The sequence below is a fragment of the Schistocerca cancellata genome, chromosome 1 (genome assembly GCF_023864275.1).
Source record: "Schistocerca cancellata isolate TAMUIC-IGC-003103 chromosome 1, iqSchCanc2.1, whole genome shotgun sequence".
NCBI classification, from domain to species: domain Eukaryota; kingdom Metazoa; phylum Arthropoda; class Insecta; order Orthoptera; family Acrididae; genus Schistocerca; species Schistocerca cancellata.
In genome coordinates this window covers 256,837,412-256,857,064 of record NC_064626.1, presented here as the reverse complement: position 1 = coordinate 256,857,064, position 19,653 = coordinate 256,837,412, and the positions used below count along the sequence as shown (strand labels likewise).

Sequence of the window (19,653 nt, the reverse complement as noted above, 5' to 3'; positions counted from 1 at the left end):
TCCCGGGAGAGGCGCCCTTGACCAGCAGACGCCGAAGGAGTGGGACACTTCTCCAACTGGGGAGGGGGAGCAGCGCCCATAGGAGAAGGTGTAGGAGCCGCAGGGGTGGGGGGGAGGAGAGGGGTTCGGGATGGGGGTAAGGAAGGGGGAGGAAGGGGTGAAGATGTAACCAAGGCGTAACTAGATGTCATGGACACAGGGTGGAGTCTTGCATATTTCTTACGGGCCTCTGTGTAGGTTAAACAATCGAGGGACTTATACTCCTGTATCTTTTTTTCCTTCTTATATACTGGGCAATCTGGTGAACATGGAGAATGACTACCATGACAATTTACACAGACAGGAGGGGGAACACAGGGACTCCCCTCATGGAGTGGATGTCCACAGTCACCACAGAGAGGGGCCTGTGAACAGCGGGAAGACGTGTCCAAAACGCAAGCACTTAAAACACCTCATAGGAGGTGGGATGTACGGCTTCACATCACAACGATAGACCATAATCTTAACTTTTTCAGGGAGGGTATCCCCTTCAAAGGCCAGGATAAAGGCACCAGTATCAATACGATTGTCTTTAGGACCCTTCTGAACACGCCTAACAAAGTGAACACCCCGCCGTCAGAGATTGTCCCGAAGTTCTTCATCAGTTTGAAGGATGAGGTCCCTGTGAAAAATCACACCTTGTACCATATTTAGCGACTGGTGGGGGGTAATGGACACAGGTATTGTGCCAAGATGGGTACAGGCACGAAGGGCCGCAGATTGGGCAGCTGAAGCAGTTTTTATCAGCAACGCACCCGACCGCATCTTGCTCAGGGACTCCACTTCGCCAAACTTGTCTTCAATGTGTTCCACAAAGAATAAAGGTTTGGTATTGATGAAAGTATCTCCATCAGTCCTGGTGCAAACTAGGTAACGGGGGAAAGGTTTTGCCCCTAGCCGACGGGCCTCACCCTCTTCCCAGGGGGTAGCCATGGAAGGGAAGGCCGAAGGGGCAAGAGAAGCAGCACTTGAAGAATCAGTTCCATGCAGAGAGACGGCCGCAGAAGAACGGCCAGAGTTCTGGACCCGTATGCGTTTCATTTGCATAGCGTCCGCCCTGATACCACCCACTCCGATCAGGGGCTCTCCTCACGGGCGCCACCCAGCCACAGCAAGGGCCGTCTGGCACGGCGGCCATTGCCGGGAGTTCCGATGCTCCAGGAGGACGAGCAACCACTCCAAGGCATGCATGAGGAGGTCACAGCTCAGGTATCAGAAGTGTGATCCCTGTGTGTTCAGGGGGCTCAACCAAAAGGGTACATAGCGACCCCACCACACGGGCTGGCTACTGTGCTGGCTATGCACCCTAGCATCAGACAACGACGTGAAAGAAAAGATGGAATGTACTAGGGTGGCGCACGTTGGAGACACTAGGTAAGGTGCTCTTCCCCAAATGGCTCACAATACGAAGGAGAAATTTTGTAATGGAGGTCAAACCCCAGGGGGGGACCAAGGAATGCCAAAAGGAGGAGATGATTATACAACAAAGCCGAATTAGAAAACCAACAGAACCAGGAGGATAGTGGGGCCAACATAAGCAAGGACACCAAGAGAGGTAGAGGAGAGGGCGAGGGGAAAGGAGCAAGGAGAGAAAAGGAGGGGAAGGGAAAGGAAATGCAGCCCTGGAGAAAAAGGCCGCAATGGCTCGGGGCCCCGTGCTCGCCACGCACGTATCCACAAAAGAGTTGTGGACCACCTGGGGAGGGAGACAGAGGGAGACAGAGGGAGACAGAGGGAGACAGAGGGAGACAGAGGGAGACAGAGGGAGACAGAGGGAGACAGAGGGAGACAGAGGGAGACAGAGGGAGACAGAGGGAGACAGAGGGAGACAGAGGGAGACAGAGGGAGACAGAGGGAGACAGAGGGAGACAGAGGGAGACAGAGGGAGACAGAGGGAGACAGAGGGAGACAGAGGGAGACAGAGGGAGACAGAGGGAGACAGAGGGAGACAGAGGGAGACAGAGGGAGACAGAGGGAGACAGAGGGAGACAGAGGGAGACAGAGGGAGACAGAGGGAGACAGAGGGAGACAGAGGGAGACAGAGGGAGACAGAGGGAGACAGAGGGAGACAGAGGGAGACAGAGGGAGACAGAGGGAGACAGAGGGAGACAGAGGGAGACAGAGGGAGACAGAGGGAGACAGAGGGAGACAGAGGGAGACAGAGGGAGACAGAGGGAGACAGAGGGAGACAGAGGGAGACAGAGGGAGACAGAGGGAGACAGAGGGAGACAGAGGGAGACAGAGGGAGACAGAGGGAGACAGAGGGAGACAGAGGGAGACAGAGGGAGACAGAGGGAGACAGAGGGAGACAGAGGGAGACAGAGGGAGACAGAGGGAGACAGAGGGAGACAGAGGGAGACAGAGGGAGACAGAGGGAGACAGAGGGAGACAGAGGGAGACAGAGGGAGACAGAGGGAGACAGAGGGAGACAGAGGGAGACAGAGGGAGACAGAGGGAGACAGAGGGAGACAGAGGGAGACAGAGGGAGACAGAGGGAGACAGAGGGAGACAGAGGGAGGTGGATGGTTGGTGTGGTTGTTTAAAGAGTTGTTTATTATCTTCTCTTTCTGATACATAATGGCTTCTGTGAGACTACATACCATCTCTGAATATTTCTGGAAAAACAGTGATAAAGCAACTGAGGTGTGTAGTAAATCACCCTCTTGGTAGTGCCTTACCAACAGACAGAATATTACAAATATTAAAAACCATTTGTCAATGGGCAGCTTATTGTAAGACAAATGAAAAACACCAAAGTTTGATAGAATTAGAGACATTTAACTGTTCACAAGACAAAATTTAGTCACACAATCTACTTTACCAGTGATAATTGGGAAAAAAGTAGCTCCACCATGGCCTGACAATCATCTGATATCTTTGCGATTCAATGACCGTATTATTAGCGATAAAATTATTTAATTGGATAGATAATAAATCTACTCACCAAGTGGCAGCAGAACACACACTTTAAAGACTGTTGTGATTTTCAAGCTTTTGGAGCCAGTGGCTCCTCCTTCAGGCAGAAGGGGAAGGAAGAAAGGTGAAGGAAAAGGACTGGAGAGGTCTAGGAAAACAGATATATTTTGGGAAAGTCGCCCAGAACTGCGAGTCCAGGGAGACTTCCCATATGGCATGAGAAGGAAAGTATTATGGATCTCATTATAGTCATCACACCGCCATTCAACATTGTTGAAGGAGATTCAATTCGTTGGCTCAATTTCATTGACCATGACACTCCGTCCAGGCACAGAAAAAAGTCTGAGAAATACTTTAGAACAACTTTAATGCCGGCAACATATGAAAAAGTAGAAGGAAATGCTGTACTTCTTTTCAAAAAGGCAATTATGTACAACATCTTATCTTTGTTTAGTTGCATTTTTGGCAATCATGCTGTTTGGAAACACAAGTTGGAATATGCCTGTTATGTTTGGAGAACTTCAACATTTTTTGCATGCAGCACTAACTTGCTACTCCTTTCTAGAACCACACCTGACTGCCACATAAATCTAAATCCACGACTGTTCATTTCATTTCATTACTTTTCGTTACTTACATTATCTTTCACAACTCATGATGAGTAGATCCCCTGTTAACTAGTGTACACTGGAAAGCAATGGGCAGAGTTAGTAACTCATGGATACTATGAACCATGATACTGTGTTTAACAAAACTTGGATAAATGCTGAATAATAAGGATCAAACTTCTGTAATAATTTTTCCGGAAAATAATGGTTCTATTGAACTCACAAAATCTTGTGCTGGACTCTAGATTGAAACATGTTCATCCTAAAGGATAGTTTATTAGACTGTGTAAAAAGAAGTGAAATTGTTGAATACTTGCAGTCAAAGGAAATGCCTTCTGATGTGTTAACCATTTGCTAGACAGCAACAAATCTTATTCACACACTGAAATTGTCACCAGATTAAGTCATAGTGTCACTGTGTTAATAATGTGGTGCCTTATTTTTCTCTTTGCCATAGCTGTCGATAATGTGAGGACTATCCTTAGTCTTTTGTTGTTCCATTGTCGTGTGTGTGTGTGTGTGTGTGTGTGTGTGTGTGTGTGTGTGTGTGTGTGTGTGTGTGTGACGTAAAGCTGATTTATGAATGCATGTATTACAAAAAATTTAACTTATTTATGTTTACCATTAGAAACATCATCTCAGTCTAACACAAATCATGAAAATGGATTATTATCACCGAAACCAGAGTACTTCAAAACTATCCCTACTGATGGTTACATCCACAAAGCTGTGCTTTCTTGTTGCCCTATTGTAAACCTTGTGCTTGTGTATTGTATTTATGTCTTCAAGAGGAATTTTATTTTGATCTGAGGTCCATTTACCACATACATTATATCATCTACAAGCCTGTAGCAGTATATTATTATGTAGCCAACTGTTACTCTGTGGCATTCTGTAACACCTCCCTACACTATATGACATAGTAGTTTTAATACCTGTATTTAAACACCTGTTGTACTGTACGAACTGTCAATCTAAATGGCTGGTCCTCGAAGTTCTGAATGAGAGTCAAACATTTACGAAACTCGTCGCACATTCTCACACGTAACATAATTCACCTTGCATAAAAAGAAATTTACTTTGAAAGTAACACTTCTCAAACTGCCATTCAAAACATTTTCCTGCAGTCTGTTAGAAATAGGTTCACTGGAGCAGTTACCACAGAGCGCCAGAATACAGGCATTACTGTGCACACGCAGCTAGCATGACATAAGATGCCTGTGCTCAGTGTTTTGCTCTCCTCGTACACCTTTCGCTGCATTTCTGTTTGGAATTTCATGTGCATTGGAGCATCACATGACCACGTGAAGCAGTGCAGTATGTTTGGAGGAGACATATAGAGTTACTGTACATAGAGCAATTGTTTTATCATATCGAAAGGGTACAAAAAAGGGCAGCTCGTTTTGTATTATCGCGTAATAGGGGAGAGAGTGTGGCAGATATGATACGCGAATTGGGATGAAAGTCATTAAAGCAAAGACGTTTTTAGTCGCGGCAAGATCTATTTACGAAATTTCAGTCACCAACTTTCTCTTCTGAATGCGAAAATATTTTGTCGAGTCCAACTTACATAGGTAGGAATGATCATCAAAATAAAAGAGAAATCAGAGCTCGAACAGAAAGGTTTAGGTGTTCGTTTTTCCCGCGGGCTGTTTGGGAGTGGAATGGTAGAGAGATAGTATGATTGTGGTTCAATGAACCCTCTGCCAAGCACTTAAATGTGAATTGCAGAGTAGTCATGTAGATGTAGATCCTCTCCAGATAAGGAATGAAAAATTAAAAAGCAGCCCTTGGCACATTATTCATTTTAAAACTAGACTTTACAACTCAATGTACTTTAATATACTGCAATGTGGTGAGTAACTTTTTTTTTAGTCATGCTTTGCGATACTGTTACGTAGCATTTCTAATCAAGTTTACATCCGCACAGCACTACAAAAAGCTAGGAAGAAGGAATACAAATTTCTTGCAACAACAACAACAATAATAATAATAATAATAATAAAGCAGTTGTTTGCATAGTCCACAACCAAGAACAATAACCTTTTCACGAGTTCTTAACCATATAAAAATTAATGGGGTTACTTGTGAAACCACTGACTTAACTGATGTATAATCAACAGTTTATGTTGCACTCCAAGAGCAAATACAAAGCGATCTAGGGAGTTACAATGATAAAACACAGTGGGCTGCCAGTCTATAATTTACTGAAGAATGGTGTTCAGCAAATTTAGGATGTAAAGAACACAAATTACAAAATAATGTCAAGCCAAGAGGATGTGCCAGACAAGTGTTGAAACATGTCTTGTGATCAAAAAACTGGGTGTTTCGTGGAAAGCAGATACGTCTCCTAAAGCTTTTCAGTGTGATTTTCGAGAAGCCGATATTCTTGGAGTACCATTCTGTATTATCTTATGTTTGGTTCTTCATTATAGCATAACGCCATACGTACCAGAAATTGAAAACGTGCACTTGAAATTCAGCAATCTGTTGAAACTAGCTAATAATGTAGAATGAAATACATTGTTGCAAATAAATTGACTGCCTCTGTAGAAAGATTAATGAAAGATAATTAACAAAAGACAAAAATCAATAAAAGTATCTTCATTGTTCAGCAAAGCAATTAATACCTGATTGTCAACTTGGAAATAAAATCAGAAAACTGGAAATAACATGTTTTGTCTTGCATAATTATGAGAATGCATTTTAATTCATTGGCTGCTCCCAGCCACAGATATCTGGCTTGTTTTCATTTGAAATGAGAGCTGTCAACAAAGAGATAGGCTAAATTATGAAATGTAAATGTGGGTCACATGGAGACTGCTCCCCAATATAACTGACTTCTCTGTGCAGGTCAGGCATGCCAGAAACCTTTTTTTCTGGTTAGCATCTAGCTGCCTGCAGTTACTGCTTACACATCTAACAGCCACACTGAAAGTAGCAAGAAGTGGGAGAAGACGCTGCTCATACACAACTTCAGCTCTGCTCGTACGCACTTCAGCTCTGCCCATGCATGAGCCCTCTGGCAACTGCTCAAACGAACCTAATGTTAACAGTTGTGCCGTCACGCTCATCGAAAGCAATTTGTTGTTACGAATTACTGTGTAGTTTTTCATCTTAAAGCCTTTGACACATTTTGCTGTTGGCAGAAGCTTGTCTGTGCTCTCTGATTCGTTGTTGTAAATGGTTGCTGTAGTATTATTCTCCAGTAGTGTGCTAAAGTAAAGTTCTTCATTAATGTTTCAGTTCTTACCAGTCAAAATTACAAAAATTTAACTCAAAACCGAAACAATGAAAAATTCCGGGAATCCTAAAATATTCCAGGGTTTTTTCTGGATTTCTCCTGGTTGAAAAAATTCCCAGGTTATTCTCAGATTTTCTAGTTGTCCCAGGGCACACTCACCCTGGCTTACATGTAAAGAAAAACATTGTTTCTAAAAACCTCTATACTGTGCCCATCCCCCCCCACCGTTTGCCCCACTCCCAAATTTAATCATACAGGACTTGTTGAAGACCTTCTCCGTCCCTACAGTGGAAACACTTTTTTGGCACCAACCCTACCAATCAGACTCAACTGAAGACCAATACTGAACCGTGCCTAACTCAGTTCACTCCTCCATCCAATCATGATCATGATCCACTCACACTGCCCCCAAACCACCTCCTATCAACTTTCCATAATTTCTTAACCTCAAACCTTGCCTCAGCATCATTCCCCAAATCCCTCAACAGGCATACTAACCTTACATCCACAGAAAGAACTGCAGTCCACCACATCTAAACACTGACCCTGACCGTGTAATCCTACCTGTGGACAAAGGCTCCACCACTTGTTTTGAACCGCAAGGATTATCTAGCAGAAGGACTCCACCAGCTGCCAGACTCGTCCACTTACAAACCTTGCTATGGGTGATTCCATTCCAGTAATCCAGCAGGTTCTCCAGTCACTACTCAAATCTTTAAGCCCATCCCAGAACCTCTCCCCGGAGTCCATCTCTCTACTCACCCCTACCACTCCCCGCACTCCTACCTTCCACATGCTTCCATAAACCTAACCACCCAAGATGCCCCATTGTTGCCGGTTCCTGTGCCCCCACAGAGAGAATCTCTGCTCTTGTAGACCAACACGTTCACCTATTACCCGAAACCTACACTCCTATACAAAAGATACCAACCATTTCCTCCACCGACTCTCCACAGTTCCTATTCCTTTACCACACGATGCTCTGCTCGTCACTACTGATGCCACCTCCCTGAACACTAACATTCCTAATGCTCATGGCCTTATCGCTATTGAAAACTACCTTTCCCAGTGCCCAATGGATTCTAAACCAACAACCTCCTTCCTAATGACCATGACCAACTATATGCCCACCCACAATTACTTCTCTTTTGAAGGCATTACCTACAAACAAAAAAGTCTGGTGACTTGCAGTTTTTTCCATTAGTACCAAAGGCACCCATGGACACCTTGAGAGGGACTTTTCAGTATTTCAACATCTCTCTGGCAGTGTTCTCCATGAATATACCAGTGATGACAAATCTAATAAACAACAGAAAATGGAACTCTGAATGTCTTCCATGTCTCCTGGTGGATGAGTACTGGAAACATGAGAGCACTGAATGGCTAGCTTATATCATGGACTTAAATATATTTGTTTGTACATCGTACACTCCAGGCCAAAGGGTTTCAGCCCTGAAGAGAGTGTGAATTGCTGTTTCACAGAGAAATGACAATGTAGTGTGCTGAAATCTATCTTCTAATCTGCAGCTAGATTTGACTGGACAGTGGTCCTTTTCCATCAAATTAACCCATTTTTATAGAGTATTCTCATACATCCTAAACAAATACAACATGATCACTAAAATACCGTAGTTTTTTGTCATCTATTATCCACCTCCAAATTGATGAGTTGGCACTCACCTGAGTAAAAACTTCCTTGTTCAGATCTCCACATCTGACAGTTCCATCCAGACTGGTACTTATCAGCTTTTCTGAACTGAACACAGAAAAAGTCATGTGGCTTACGCTACGAGAATGTGGCTCGAATGAGATACTATCTTTCTTGGATTTAACGTCCCAGAATCCTAAAATATTAATAGATACATATGGATGATAAACTGATCAAGTGTAAATCTTAAGTGATACTATTTGCTACTCATTCATATTATAGGATATTTACATAGGTGAGCAGATGCAGGAGTCTGCGTTATTAAAATTAATTTGAGAAGGAAATACAATTACATTCATGATAACGTAAAACTAACTCTAAAACACTAAATAATAGTATGTTAATGAAAATTCCAAGTTATTTGAACATTGTATACTCTGGGATAAAGTTAGGTCTCACTTGTACATGCCTGTTTTCTTACACACAAGAGCTTTCTGCTTACTGCATAAAGGGTCTGCTTCTTAAAGACTGAAGGAGGGAAATATATAGTTAGCGACGCTAAATAGTGAATCATAGAAGTTGATTACATGAATACTTTGGCTTTCATCAATATTGCAGGTTGCCTTTTGGCATAATTATCTCAAATGTAAATTTTCAGGTGTTTCTAAAAAACCAAGTAATGTTGCCCATGTATTAACTACTACAATGAGAACTTTGTTACCAAGAATAATCACGCCAATCATCCACACAACTTGCAACATATCTTCTAAATACTACAGCAGGTAGTACGAGTTCCAACCTTCAAAAGTGCTTTTCTTGCACCAACCAAGTTACAAACTTATTTCAGTACAAATAATATCTATCGAAATTTCATCACCAACACCACAAACACAACTGCAGCACTTCACTTCACTGAGCACTATAAAGCCAAAGTTATAATGATAAGCTGCCTCAATGTATGCAGCCCTATAATCTATTGAAGCACATCCAGCTTCAAGTGCCATGCCTCAATCATTTCACACACCATGAAAGTGATGAATCAGAATATCTATTCGTACATGCTTCGCCTTGTCTTACTCTTTTAAATACTACTTCCAGGCAGTGAAAAAAAGAAACTAGATTTACTGGGTCAACTTACAGTATGTTACAGATCACAATCTCCTTCAGTTAATTTTTGGGACTGATTCCTTATTTATCAGCTCATCAGCACATGGCACAATAAGTACAATGTAGGATTTCCTGCTGAGTACACCAAGTTACACTTGTATTCCCAAATAAATGAACCTATAGCATCGTTCTTTTAAATTCCAATCTAAGGTAACAGCCCTTTGTCCACAAGAGACATTGGTGTTCCCTGGCAAAGTAACTTGACAGAGAAAATAAATGCCTCTACTCACCTGCAATGAGCGCTAGGACCAATAGATTGGTCGGCCAGTGTTGAATCTACATCTTTGTTAGTCAGAACCAAGACAGTACTTCGCATCATGGAAACTATCCAGGATATCTGGAACATCATCTATGCATAAACCCAAATTGCGAGCTTAAGTTTCAACTCATCTTTTTTACCTCTCCTCAGCTCTCCTCCACTGGTCACCAAAAGTAGAGGGGAACACATGATCTAGACGTTCAAGGCACAAAAAGCTAAAGCACTACAAGAAAACTTCAACCAAATGCAACCTTGCCGTTTCTTCCCTGAGGAGGGTTAGTTACAAAAGCAGAGGTTAGACTACCTAGGCACCAAGAGTCTGGATCCAAACCGAATGTCATATCAAAATATGTTCAGAAGCCTACATCGAAGAGCCACCACCATGACACTACTGCCATTCACAGATGAGCCACCCCATCATATCATCATCAGCAAAGTATAAGATGAGGAAAAAACATTAAATTCACAAATACTCCAGTGGGCTAACAGTGTCGTGGTGCATTCCCACTATACTCACCATCCTGTGACTGAGCAATTTAAATTTCTTTGTCCTCAATGGATTATGAAATATCATTATCCACAGAAATCAACCTCACTATACGCTTTGAGTTTCTGGCACGTATTTTCTCCCAACTGCAAATGTAAACAAGCTATCTAAGCTCAAACAAAACTAGATGTATCATCCATAGCACATCTAGTCTGCCAATGATCAACAACAATGTGCAACTATGTTCTGGGACTTTTTCACTTCACATATTTTGCATAATCAGCTCTTTAGCTTACACAGAGGTAATTGACAGTTGTATCTTCCTACTTCAACACAGTTTTATGGGAAGTTACAGAAATTAATACAAGTATCTAACTGAAATGTTTTATTCACTGTTCTTTCATATGTAGCATGTCCACACTCAACCTGTAGTCCTACACAATACCTAGTTTACTTGGAACTTCTGCTGGAAAATGAAAAACTATCAGTTTTGAGAGGTTACGATAACACCAAGTGCATTTGTTAATCCAAAGTGGAGGTTTTTTCCCCAATAGCAAAAGATGAGATGTAATTTCTCATTGTATGCAATAAGAAACAAACACAAGTCAGTTTTAAAAAATAATAATGTTGACTTGTGATGGTAATCTGCATTTACATAATCTCCAATGCTCAAGCTCAATATTATGATCCATGTACCACGAAGTTCTTCAACATTAACATTGTTAACAATATGTACCTAAGAGAACATCTTACCTATATTTCCATATTTGTCTCCAACAGCTACCAGAAGATTACTTTCAGATGGATGTACAGCTGCTGCTGTCACCCTCCCTTTTACTACTTTCTGTATTCTGCTTGGAGATAATTTCAGTTTCTGTACCCTCGATTTAAAACTGTCGGAAGATAAAAAATTTGAATTTCAGTATATCATTATCAGAACATACAAAACAAAAATTTCTTTTTGAGTAAGTAAATATGTGAATAGCTACCACTTTTGTGACATTTATCTGATCTTTTCTATCACTATGCCCACAAAATCTAATTTACAATTAGTAACTCAAAAGTTTTAACACTTCTGTTACTTGAAGACTGTATACAAAACAACATCCTCAATTTTAAAAGATACAACATATTCAATTCTGCACATCTAGGGATACTACACCAATGACAGATAAAAAACATGGCGAGGAAATAATAAATAGGCTCAAAACTTAATTTATTGCAAATCTTGTGGTTGGAGAATTCAGTAAGTTTACATATTATGCAAATTCAGTAAGTTGACATATTGAGCATATTTTCATTCAATGGTGTCTTACGAAATAAAGTTCAAGGGTAATTCAGCTTTAAGAGAGAACGTCTTCACAGCTCAAAAACGTACTCTAAAAATAATATGTCATGCTCATCCATGATCATGTTATGAATTATCCATTGCAGGTCAAAAGAAACAATGCTCTACATAATTACAATACCAGAAGGAAAAAGACATTCGTTATTCCACATTAAGGTTGTCTTTAGGACAAAGAAAGAGCGCACAATGCTGCAAGTAAGATTTTTAATAACTTACCCAGTGATATAAAATGTTTGATGGATAGTAAAGTAAAATTTGAAAAGACTGAAAACATTTCTGCTTAACTCCTACTATTCTGCAGAAGAATGTGTAAAAAGTAGACTTACTCAGTCCACATCATAATGATTTATTGCGCAAATGATCTATGGAACATGCAACTAAGTAACACTGCAACCAACAGTCCAATTTCATTTTACAGAACAACTACTTACATCAGATCAATTTATCTTCCTGCCTAAGATTGTACATAATTTTCAAATTATTTTGCAGAAGTGTTTCTCAAAAATCACTACAGTGTTCCACTGCAGTTACACTAGCATATTCTGTAATACTGCTCTATGCTAACTTTCTTACTCTCAATATAGACGATTTGTAAAAGGAAGAGAATAATTTAGGGACCAAACATATTTTGCCAGCCAGTGTACGGACGCACAGCAATGGAAGAGCATTAATTAATAAAATTAATTTACCAATAATTCTTCTTTGTTGGCTCAATGAGAAAACTTGTTGATCCACGTGAAAAGCAGGCAATGTAAAGGTAACAAAAATATTTATTCACAATTTGTGAAACACAGTGCCATTTTGCTTTAGTGAAATGATGGGAGACTAAGTACACTCTACCATTATTTGTAACACATAGGTAGTACTTCAAGAATAGAATAACAGTAACTGCTCACAAGACTTTTTGAGTCCTGTTTAATGGAAATCCACACAAAACACAGATGCCAACCTAAGAACGAACAGAGAAGTAATCACTAAGAAGTATGCTTGTTTCTTGGTGATATGCCTGACAATCAACAAAATTTTTAGAAGCATATAACTCAAATATATAACAAAGTATCTAAAATGAAGTTCAATAAAATTTCAAATGTCACTGCAAAAACTTCGGACTACCACTGAAACTTGAGAGCAACTCAAGGCAATACTCACAGCTGTCAGCTTTGGAGGAACTGCACAGGCTCACATTTTGAAATTAATATGTAATAGTCTTGTATAGGATGCATGAAGAATGCTGCTGCAGTTCAGAGGCACATACGACAGTAACAGCAAAACTCCATCCATTAATACTACGTGTCTATTCCATAAACACTATACATGAAGCTGACAAACGCATTTTGGAAAGTTCTTTGATGTGCAGCAACATGTACGCTACGTATTTTCTTATTACAAAAGTATAAGTTTGAATTCCACTAAAACACAGCACGTTAGTTTCCGAACCATTGAAACAAAGATTGCAAAGCACTTTTGTAAGCCAATCATAAGTCATGCCACAAGATCTCAACAGCCAATTACAGCAAATACTAAGGGCATAGGACACACAATATAACTAGCCAATAGCAACATCACTGTTAGGTAGCGTAAACACACAAACAGGAAAAGTTAGTAGTTTAGTTTTATATACATAGTGTAGCTATAAGAAAATCAAAGCTTTCACGTATGTTGTGGTCTTCAGTCCTGAGACTCGTTTGATGCAGCTTTCCATGCTACTCTATCCTGTGCAAGCTTCATCTCCCAGTACTTACTGCAACCCACATCCTTCTGAATCTGCTTAGTGTATTCATCTCTTGGTCTCCCTCTACGATTTTTACCCTCCACGCTGCCCTCCAATACTAAATTAGTGATCCCTTGATGCCTCAGAACATGTCCTACCAACCGATTCCTTCTTCTTGTCAAGTTGTGCCACAAATTTCTCTTCTCCCCAATCCTATTCAATACCTTCTCATTAGTTATATTATCTACCGATCTAACCTTCAGCATTCTTCTGTAGCACCACATTTCGAAAGCTTCTATTCTCTTCTTGTCCAAACTATTTATCGTCCAAGTTTCACTTCCATACAAATACTTCCAGAAATGACTACCTGACACTTAAAATCTATACTCGATGTTAACAAATTTCTCTTCTTCAGAAACGCTTTCATTGCCATTGCCAGTCTACATTTTATATCCTCTCTACTTCGACCATCATCAGTTATTTTGCTCCCCAAATAGCAAAACTCCTTTACTACTTTAAGTGTCTCATTTCCTAATCTAACGCCCTCAGCATCACCCGACTTAATTTGGCTACATTCCATTACCCTCGTTTTGCTTTTGTTGATGTTCATCTTATATCCTCCTTTCAAGACACTGTCCTTTCCATTCAACTGCTCTTCCAGGTCCTTTGCTGTCTCCATGTATTCTAACTCCTACTTCAAATTTTTCTTTTGTTTCCTTTACTGCTTGTTAAGAATACAGATTGAATAACATCGGTGATAGGCTACAACCCTGTCTCACTCCCTTCCCAATCACTACTTCCCTTTCATGTCCCTCTACTCCTATAACTGCCATCTGGTTTCTGCACAAATTGTAAATAGCCTTTTGCTCCCTGTATTTTACCCCTGCCAATTTCAGAATTTGAAAGAGAGTATTCCAATCAACATTGTCAAAAGCTTTCTCTAAGTCTACAAATGCTAGAAACATAGGTTTGCCTTTCCTTAATCTAGCTTCTAAGATAAATCGTAGGGTCGGTATTGCCACACGTGTTCCAATATTTCTACAGAATACAAACTGATCTTCCCCGAGGTCGGCTTCTACCAGTTTTTCCATTTGTCTGTAAAGAATTTGCGTTAGTATTTTGCAGCTGTGACTTATTAAACTGATAGTTCGGTAACTTTCACATCTGTCAACACCTGCTTTCTTTGGGATTGGAATTATTAGGTTATTCTTGAAGTCTGAGGGTATTTCGCTTGTCTCATACATCTTGCTCACCAGATGGTAGAGTTTTGTCAGGACTGGCTCTCCCAAGGCCATCAGTAGTTCTAATGGAATGTTGTCTACTCCCGGGGCCTTGTTTCGACTCAGGTCTTTCAGTGCTCTGTCAAACTCTTCACGCATTATCATATCTCCCATTTCATCTTCATTTACATCCTCTTCCATTTCAATAATATTGTCCTCAAGTACATCGCCCTTGTATAGACCCTCTATATACTCCTTCCACCTTCCTGCTTTCCCTTCTTTGCTTAGAACTGGGTTTCCATCTGAGCTCTTGATATTCATACAAGTGGTTCTCTTTTCTCCAAAGGTCTCTCTAATTTTCCTGTAGGCAGTATCTACCTTACCCCTAATGAGATAAGCCTCTACATCCTTACGTTTGTCCTCTAGCCATTCCTGCTTAGCCATTTTGCACTACCTGTCGATCTCATTTTTGAAACGTCTGTATTCCTTTCTGCCTGCTTCATTTACTGCATTTTTATATTTTCTCTTTTCATCAATTAAATTCAATATTTCTTCTGTTACCGAAGGATTTCTATTAGCCCTCATCTTTTTTCCTAACTGATCCTCTGCTGCGTTCACTACTTCATGCCTCAGCGCTACCCGTTCTTCTTCTACTGTATTTCTTTCCCCCATTCCTGTCAATTGTTCCCTTATGCTCTCCCTGAAACTATGAGCAACCTCTGGTTCTTTCAGTTTATCCAGGTCCCATCTCCTTAACTTCCCACTTTTTTGCAGTTTCTTCAGTTTTAATCTACATTTCATAACTAATAGATTGTGGTCAGAGTCCACATCTGCCCCTGGAAATGTCTTACAATTTAAAACCTGGTTCCTGAATCTCTGTCTTACCATTATATAATCTATCTGAAACCTTCTAGTATCTCCAGGGTTCTTCCATGTATACAACCTTCTTTTATGATTCTTGAACCAAGTGTTATCTATGATTAAGTTATGCTCTGTGCAAAATTCTACCAGACGGCTTCCTCTTTCATTTCTTACCCCCAATCCATTTTCACCTTCTATGTTTCCTTTTCTCCCTTTTCCTACTACCGAATTCCAGTCACCCATGACTATTAAATTTTCGTCTCCTTTCACTATCTGAATAATTTCTTTTATTTTATCATACATTTCTTCAATTTATTCTTCATCTGCAGAGCTAGATAGCATATAAACTTGTACTACTGTAGTAGGCATGGGCTTCGTGTCTATCTTGGCCACAATACTGCATTCACTTGATATGTTTCACACATAATGCATGTTTCACATATAATACTGGATTTTTTAGCGTGTGTTACACTTTCAGATACACCCAACAAATGTGCCAGTAAAATTTTAAACAATGACAATGTATGATCTTCTGCACTCTAAATTATCTAAGTGGCTGGTACTCAAAGATTATGTTTTAAACGAGACTCAAATGCTCTGATTAGAAATTCCTTACACATTCCCACACGTAATATAATTGATCTCGCATAAAAGGAAATTTTGTTCGAAAATAACTCTTTTTCCAACAACCATTCTCAATATTTTCCCACGACCTCTTAGTCTTGGGTTCTTTTCAACAGCTGCTTGAGTGTGCCAGAAAGCAGGCTTTACTGCGCGTGCGCAGCTATGACGACGTATGATGTCCATACATTGTGTAGCATTATGAGATCTTACATGACATCATAAAAGAAACAGGACTTCAGAGGATACTCAACGAGCATAGGTATTTCGTAAGCCATAATAAAATTCATAATTCGGCTTAACGGATACATTCATATGTCCAGATTCACAATGAAGTAGACCCCTACCTGATATTAAGCTTTTTAGTGCACTTTTCTGGATGCAAATTTTCGTGGGGTACCAGTACTGTACTGTATCATCTTTGGTTCTTTATTATGGCATAATGTCATTTCCTTAGGAAATGAGACACTTAAAGTAGTAAAGGAGTTGTGCTATTTGGGGAGCAAAATAACTGATGATGGTCGAAGTAGAGAGGATATAAAATGTAGACTGGCAATGGGAAGGAAAGCGTTTCTGAAGAAGAGAAATTTGTTAACATTGAGTATAGATTTAAGTGTCAGGAAATCATTTCTGAAAGTATTTGTATGGAGTGTAGCCATGTATGGAAGTGAAACATGGACGATAAATAGTTTGGACAAGAAGAGAATTCGAAATGTGGTGCTACAGAAGAATGCTGAAGATTAGATGGGTAGATCACATAACTAATGAGGAAGTATTGAATAGGATTGGGGAGAAGAGAAGTTTGTGGCACAACTTGACCAGAAGAAGGGATCGGTTGGTAGGACATGTTCTGAGGCATCAAGGGATCACCAATTTAGTATTTGAGGGCAGCGTGGAGGGTAAAAATCGTAGAGGGAGACCAAGAGATGAATACACTAAGCAGATTCAGAAGGATGTAGGTTGCAGTAGGTACTGGGAGATGATGAAGCTTGCACAGGATAGAGTAGCATGGAGAGCTGCATCAAACCAGTCTCAGGACTGAAGACCACAACAACAACAACAACAACAACAACAACACCATATGTGACAGAAGATGAAAATGTGCACTTGAAATTCAGTGAAGAGTTGAAACTAGCCAATAGTGCGAAATGAAACCACTCTGTTTCTTATAATCTGACTGCAACTCTGGAAAAGATTAATAAAAGCCACATTTATTTAGCAAACCGACAAAAATAACTTCATTGTTGTGCAAGGCAATTAATGCTTGACTGCCAAAAACATAGAAATAAAATAAAATCAGAAAACTGAAACTAATAACATATTTTAGCCTTCCGTAGTTATGTCCATGTATTTTAATTCACTTGATAGCTCCTGGCCACAGAAATCCGTTTTGTTTTCATTTGAAGTGTGAACTGTAAATGAAGAGAAAGCAGCAAAATCACTAAATCTGAACATGGGTCACTACCCCCCTCCCCACTACAACCAGGACTGCTCTGCGCATGTGCAAATCTGGCAGCTTGGGCCACCAGAAAAAGTTCTGTGGGTAGCATACCGGTCACATTTCAAGTAGCCAGAAGTGGCAGAAGGTACTGCTCATACGCAACTCAATTGGGCATGCACACAAGCTTGCTCACAACTGCTTGAAACAAACTTGACATTAAGTTGTGATGTCAGGCTCATCGGAAGCAGACTGATGTTACAAAGTATTCCATAGTCTTCGTCCTAAGGCCTTTGACACATTTTGCTTTTGGCAGGCGCTTGTGTGTGCACTAAATTTTTTGTTGTAAATGGCCCATTTCCTTTGCAACAAGTTTTATTATGGTTTTATTCTCTCGCTTACGTTTTATTGCTGCAGTATTATTCTGCAGTAGCAGGATACAGTTTACTATCTCACCAGTCACAATTACAAAAATTTAACTGAAGACAAACTATGAAAAATTCCCAGAATTCTAAAAAATTCGTGGGTTTTTCCCCGTTTTCTCCCAAATAAAAAAATTCTCAAGTTTTACCTGGATTTCCCGATTGTCCCAGAGAGTTTACACCCTGTTATACTATGTGTCTATTCCATACACATAGATGGAAAACGACAGCAAACACAAAATACAGTAAACAAGGGAGAACACAGCGTCAGTTCCTGCCAAACATACCATGCTATATGTGAAGCTAGCAAGAGGGACATTTTTTATCAGGACATGATCTACAGATAAGTTGTGAGTACCAACTATGAAAATACACACAGCTCAATATCAGATGGAGAAAAATTATGTTCCAGAGTAACACTGTTTACGATACAATACTCTGTGTTTTTACTCAGACTTCAAATATCTCTCAATGATGTTTCTTTTGGTGTTCAGTCAAATTGTTGATTCCATTTTTCTGCTATACATGAAACAGACAATAAGGAAAAGAAATGAAACCAACAACTCTCCTTGACACCCATAGCACACACCATCAATTGATCATGCTGAGAAAACCTGACATCTCATCTCTCATTCCTCTCTATTTCACACATCAAAATGCTGTTCACTTTTGTAGTAACATTATCTTACCAAATATTACATGATACTCATACACAATTTGTAACAGTCGTAGATACAATCTGTCTCAGTTTCTAGATGGCAAGTTCAAGCAAAGAATGGTAAATACTATATGACATACAACATCATAGTACTGATGAGAATGAATAACAGGTACAGTACAGCCACTACAAAACTTTGATTAAACTACTTATATTCTTTCTTCTGTCTTAGATGTACAGTTAATTTAGGAAAGAGTTATACCAGAGGCATTTATTCATAAAGCACCATTACTGACAGTAATGTAAATACTCCATCATAAAGTGTTTCTAGAATTTTCTTCTTACTCTGTAAGAAATAAATTCTTATGAATTGAGGTAGATATGTCACTTATTGTGTTTATTGCTCATTTTTATGTATTTTGAAGACCACAGATTTTTCCTTTGTTGTCAGCAGAGAATGGGATCAAAAGTAGATTGATATCATCCATTCAATTTACTTTTTAGTTTTCAGGCATCTGCTATTTCCTTTAGCTTCATTTTCCTTTTGCAAAACTTAAGCAGCCTCCACACACATTCTACTGTGGCTTCATTTGTTTTACCAACAATAATTCTGCGTGCGCACGTGAGCAAATGTGCAGAGTACAGTAGGAGTTACAAAAATGATGTGTGATGGTGAGGGGAAGAGAGGGGGCGGGAGAGAGGGTAGTAGGCGAGGGAGATGGGGCGGGGAGCAGGCGGAACAGTGGGTAGGAGGAGGGACAGGGAGAGAGGGGAGGAGGCGAGGCCGGGACAGAGAGAGAGGGGAGGAGGCGAGGCCGGGACAGAGAGAGAGGGGAGGAGGCGAGGCCGGGACAGAGAGAGAGGGGAGGAGGCGAGGCCGGGACAGAGAGAGAGGGGAGGAGGCGAGGCCGGGACGGAGAGAGAGGGGAGGAGGCGAGGCCGGGACGGAGAGAGAGGGGAGGAGGCGAGGCCGGGACGGAGAGAGAGGGGAGGAGGCGAGGCCGGG

The 19,653-nt window shown here is 40.5% G+C and overlaps 1 protein-coding gene across 1 annotated transcript in view; it reads right to left on the bottom strand.

The window, feature by feature from the left end:
- The window catches only part of LOC126170759 (WD repeat-containing protein 76-like), a 185,287-nt gene that overhangs the window by 75,301 nt on the left and 90,333 nt on the right, over positions 1–19,653 (bottom strand). Inside the window, exons 6-7 of the mRNA XM_049920750.1 lie at positions 11,122–11,261; positions 8,488–8,651 (exon numbers count right to left, since the gene is read on the bottom strand). Coding sequence (XP_049776707.1) covers positions 8,488–8,651; positions 11,122–11,261 — 304 coding nt within the window. The remainder of the gene's footprint in view (positions 1–8,487; positions 8,652–11,121; positions 11,262–19,653) is intronic.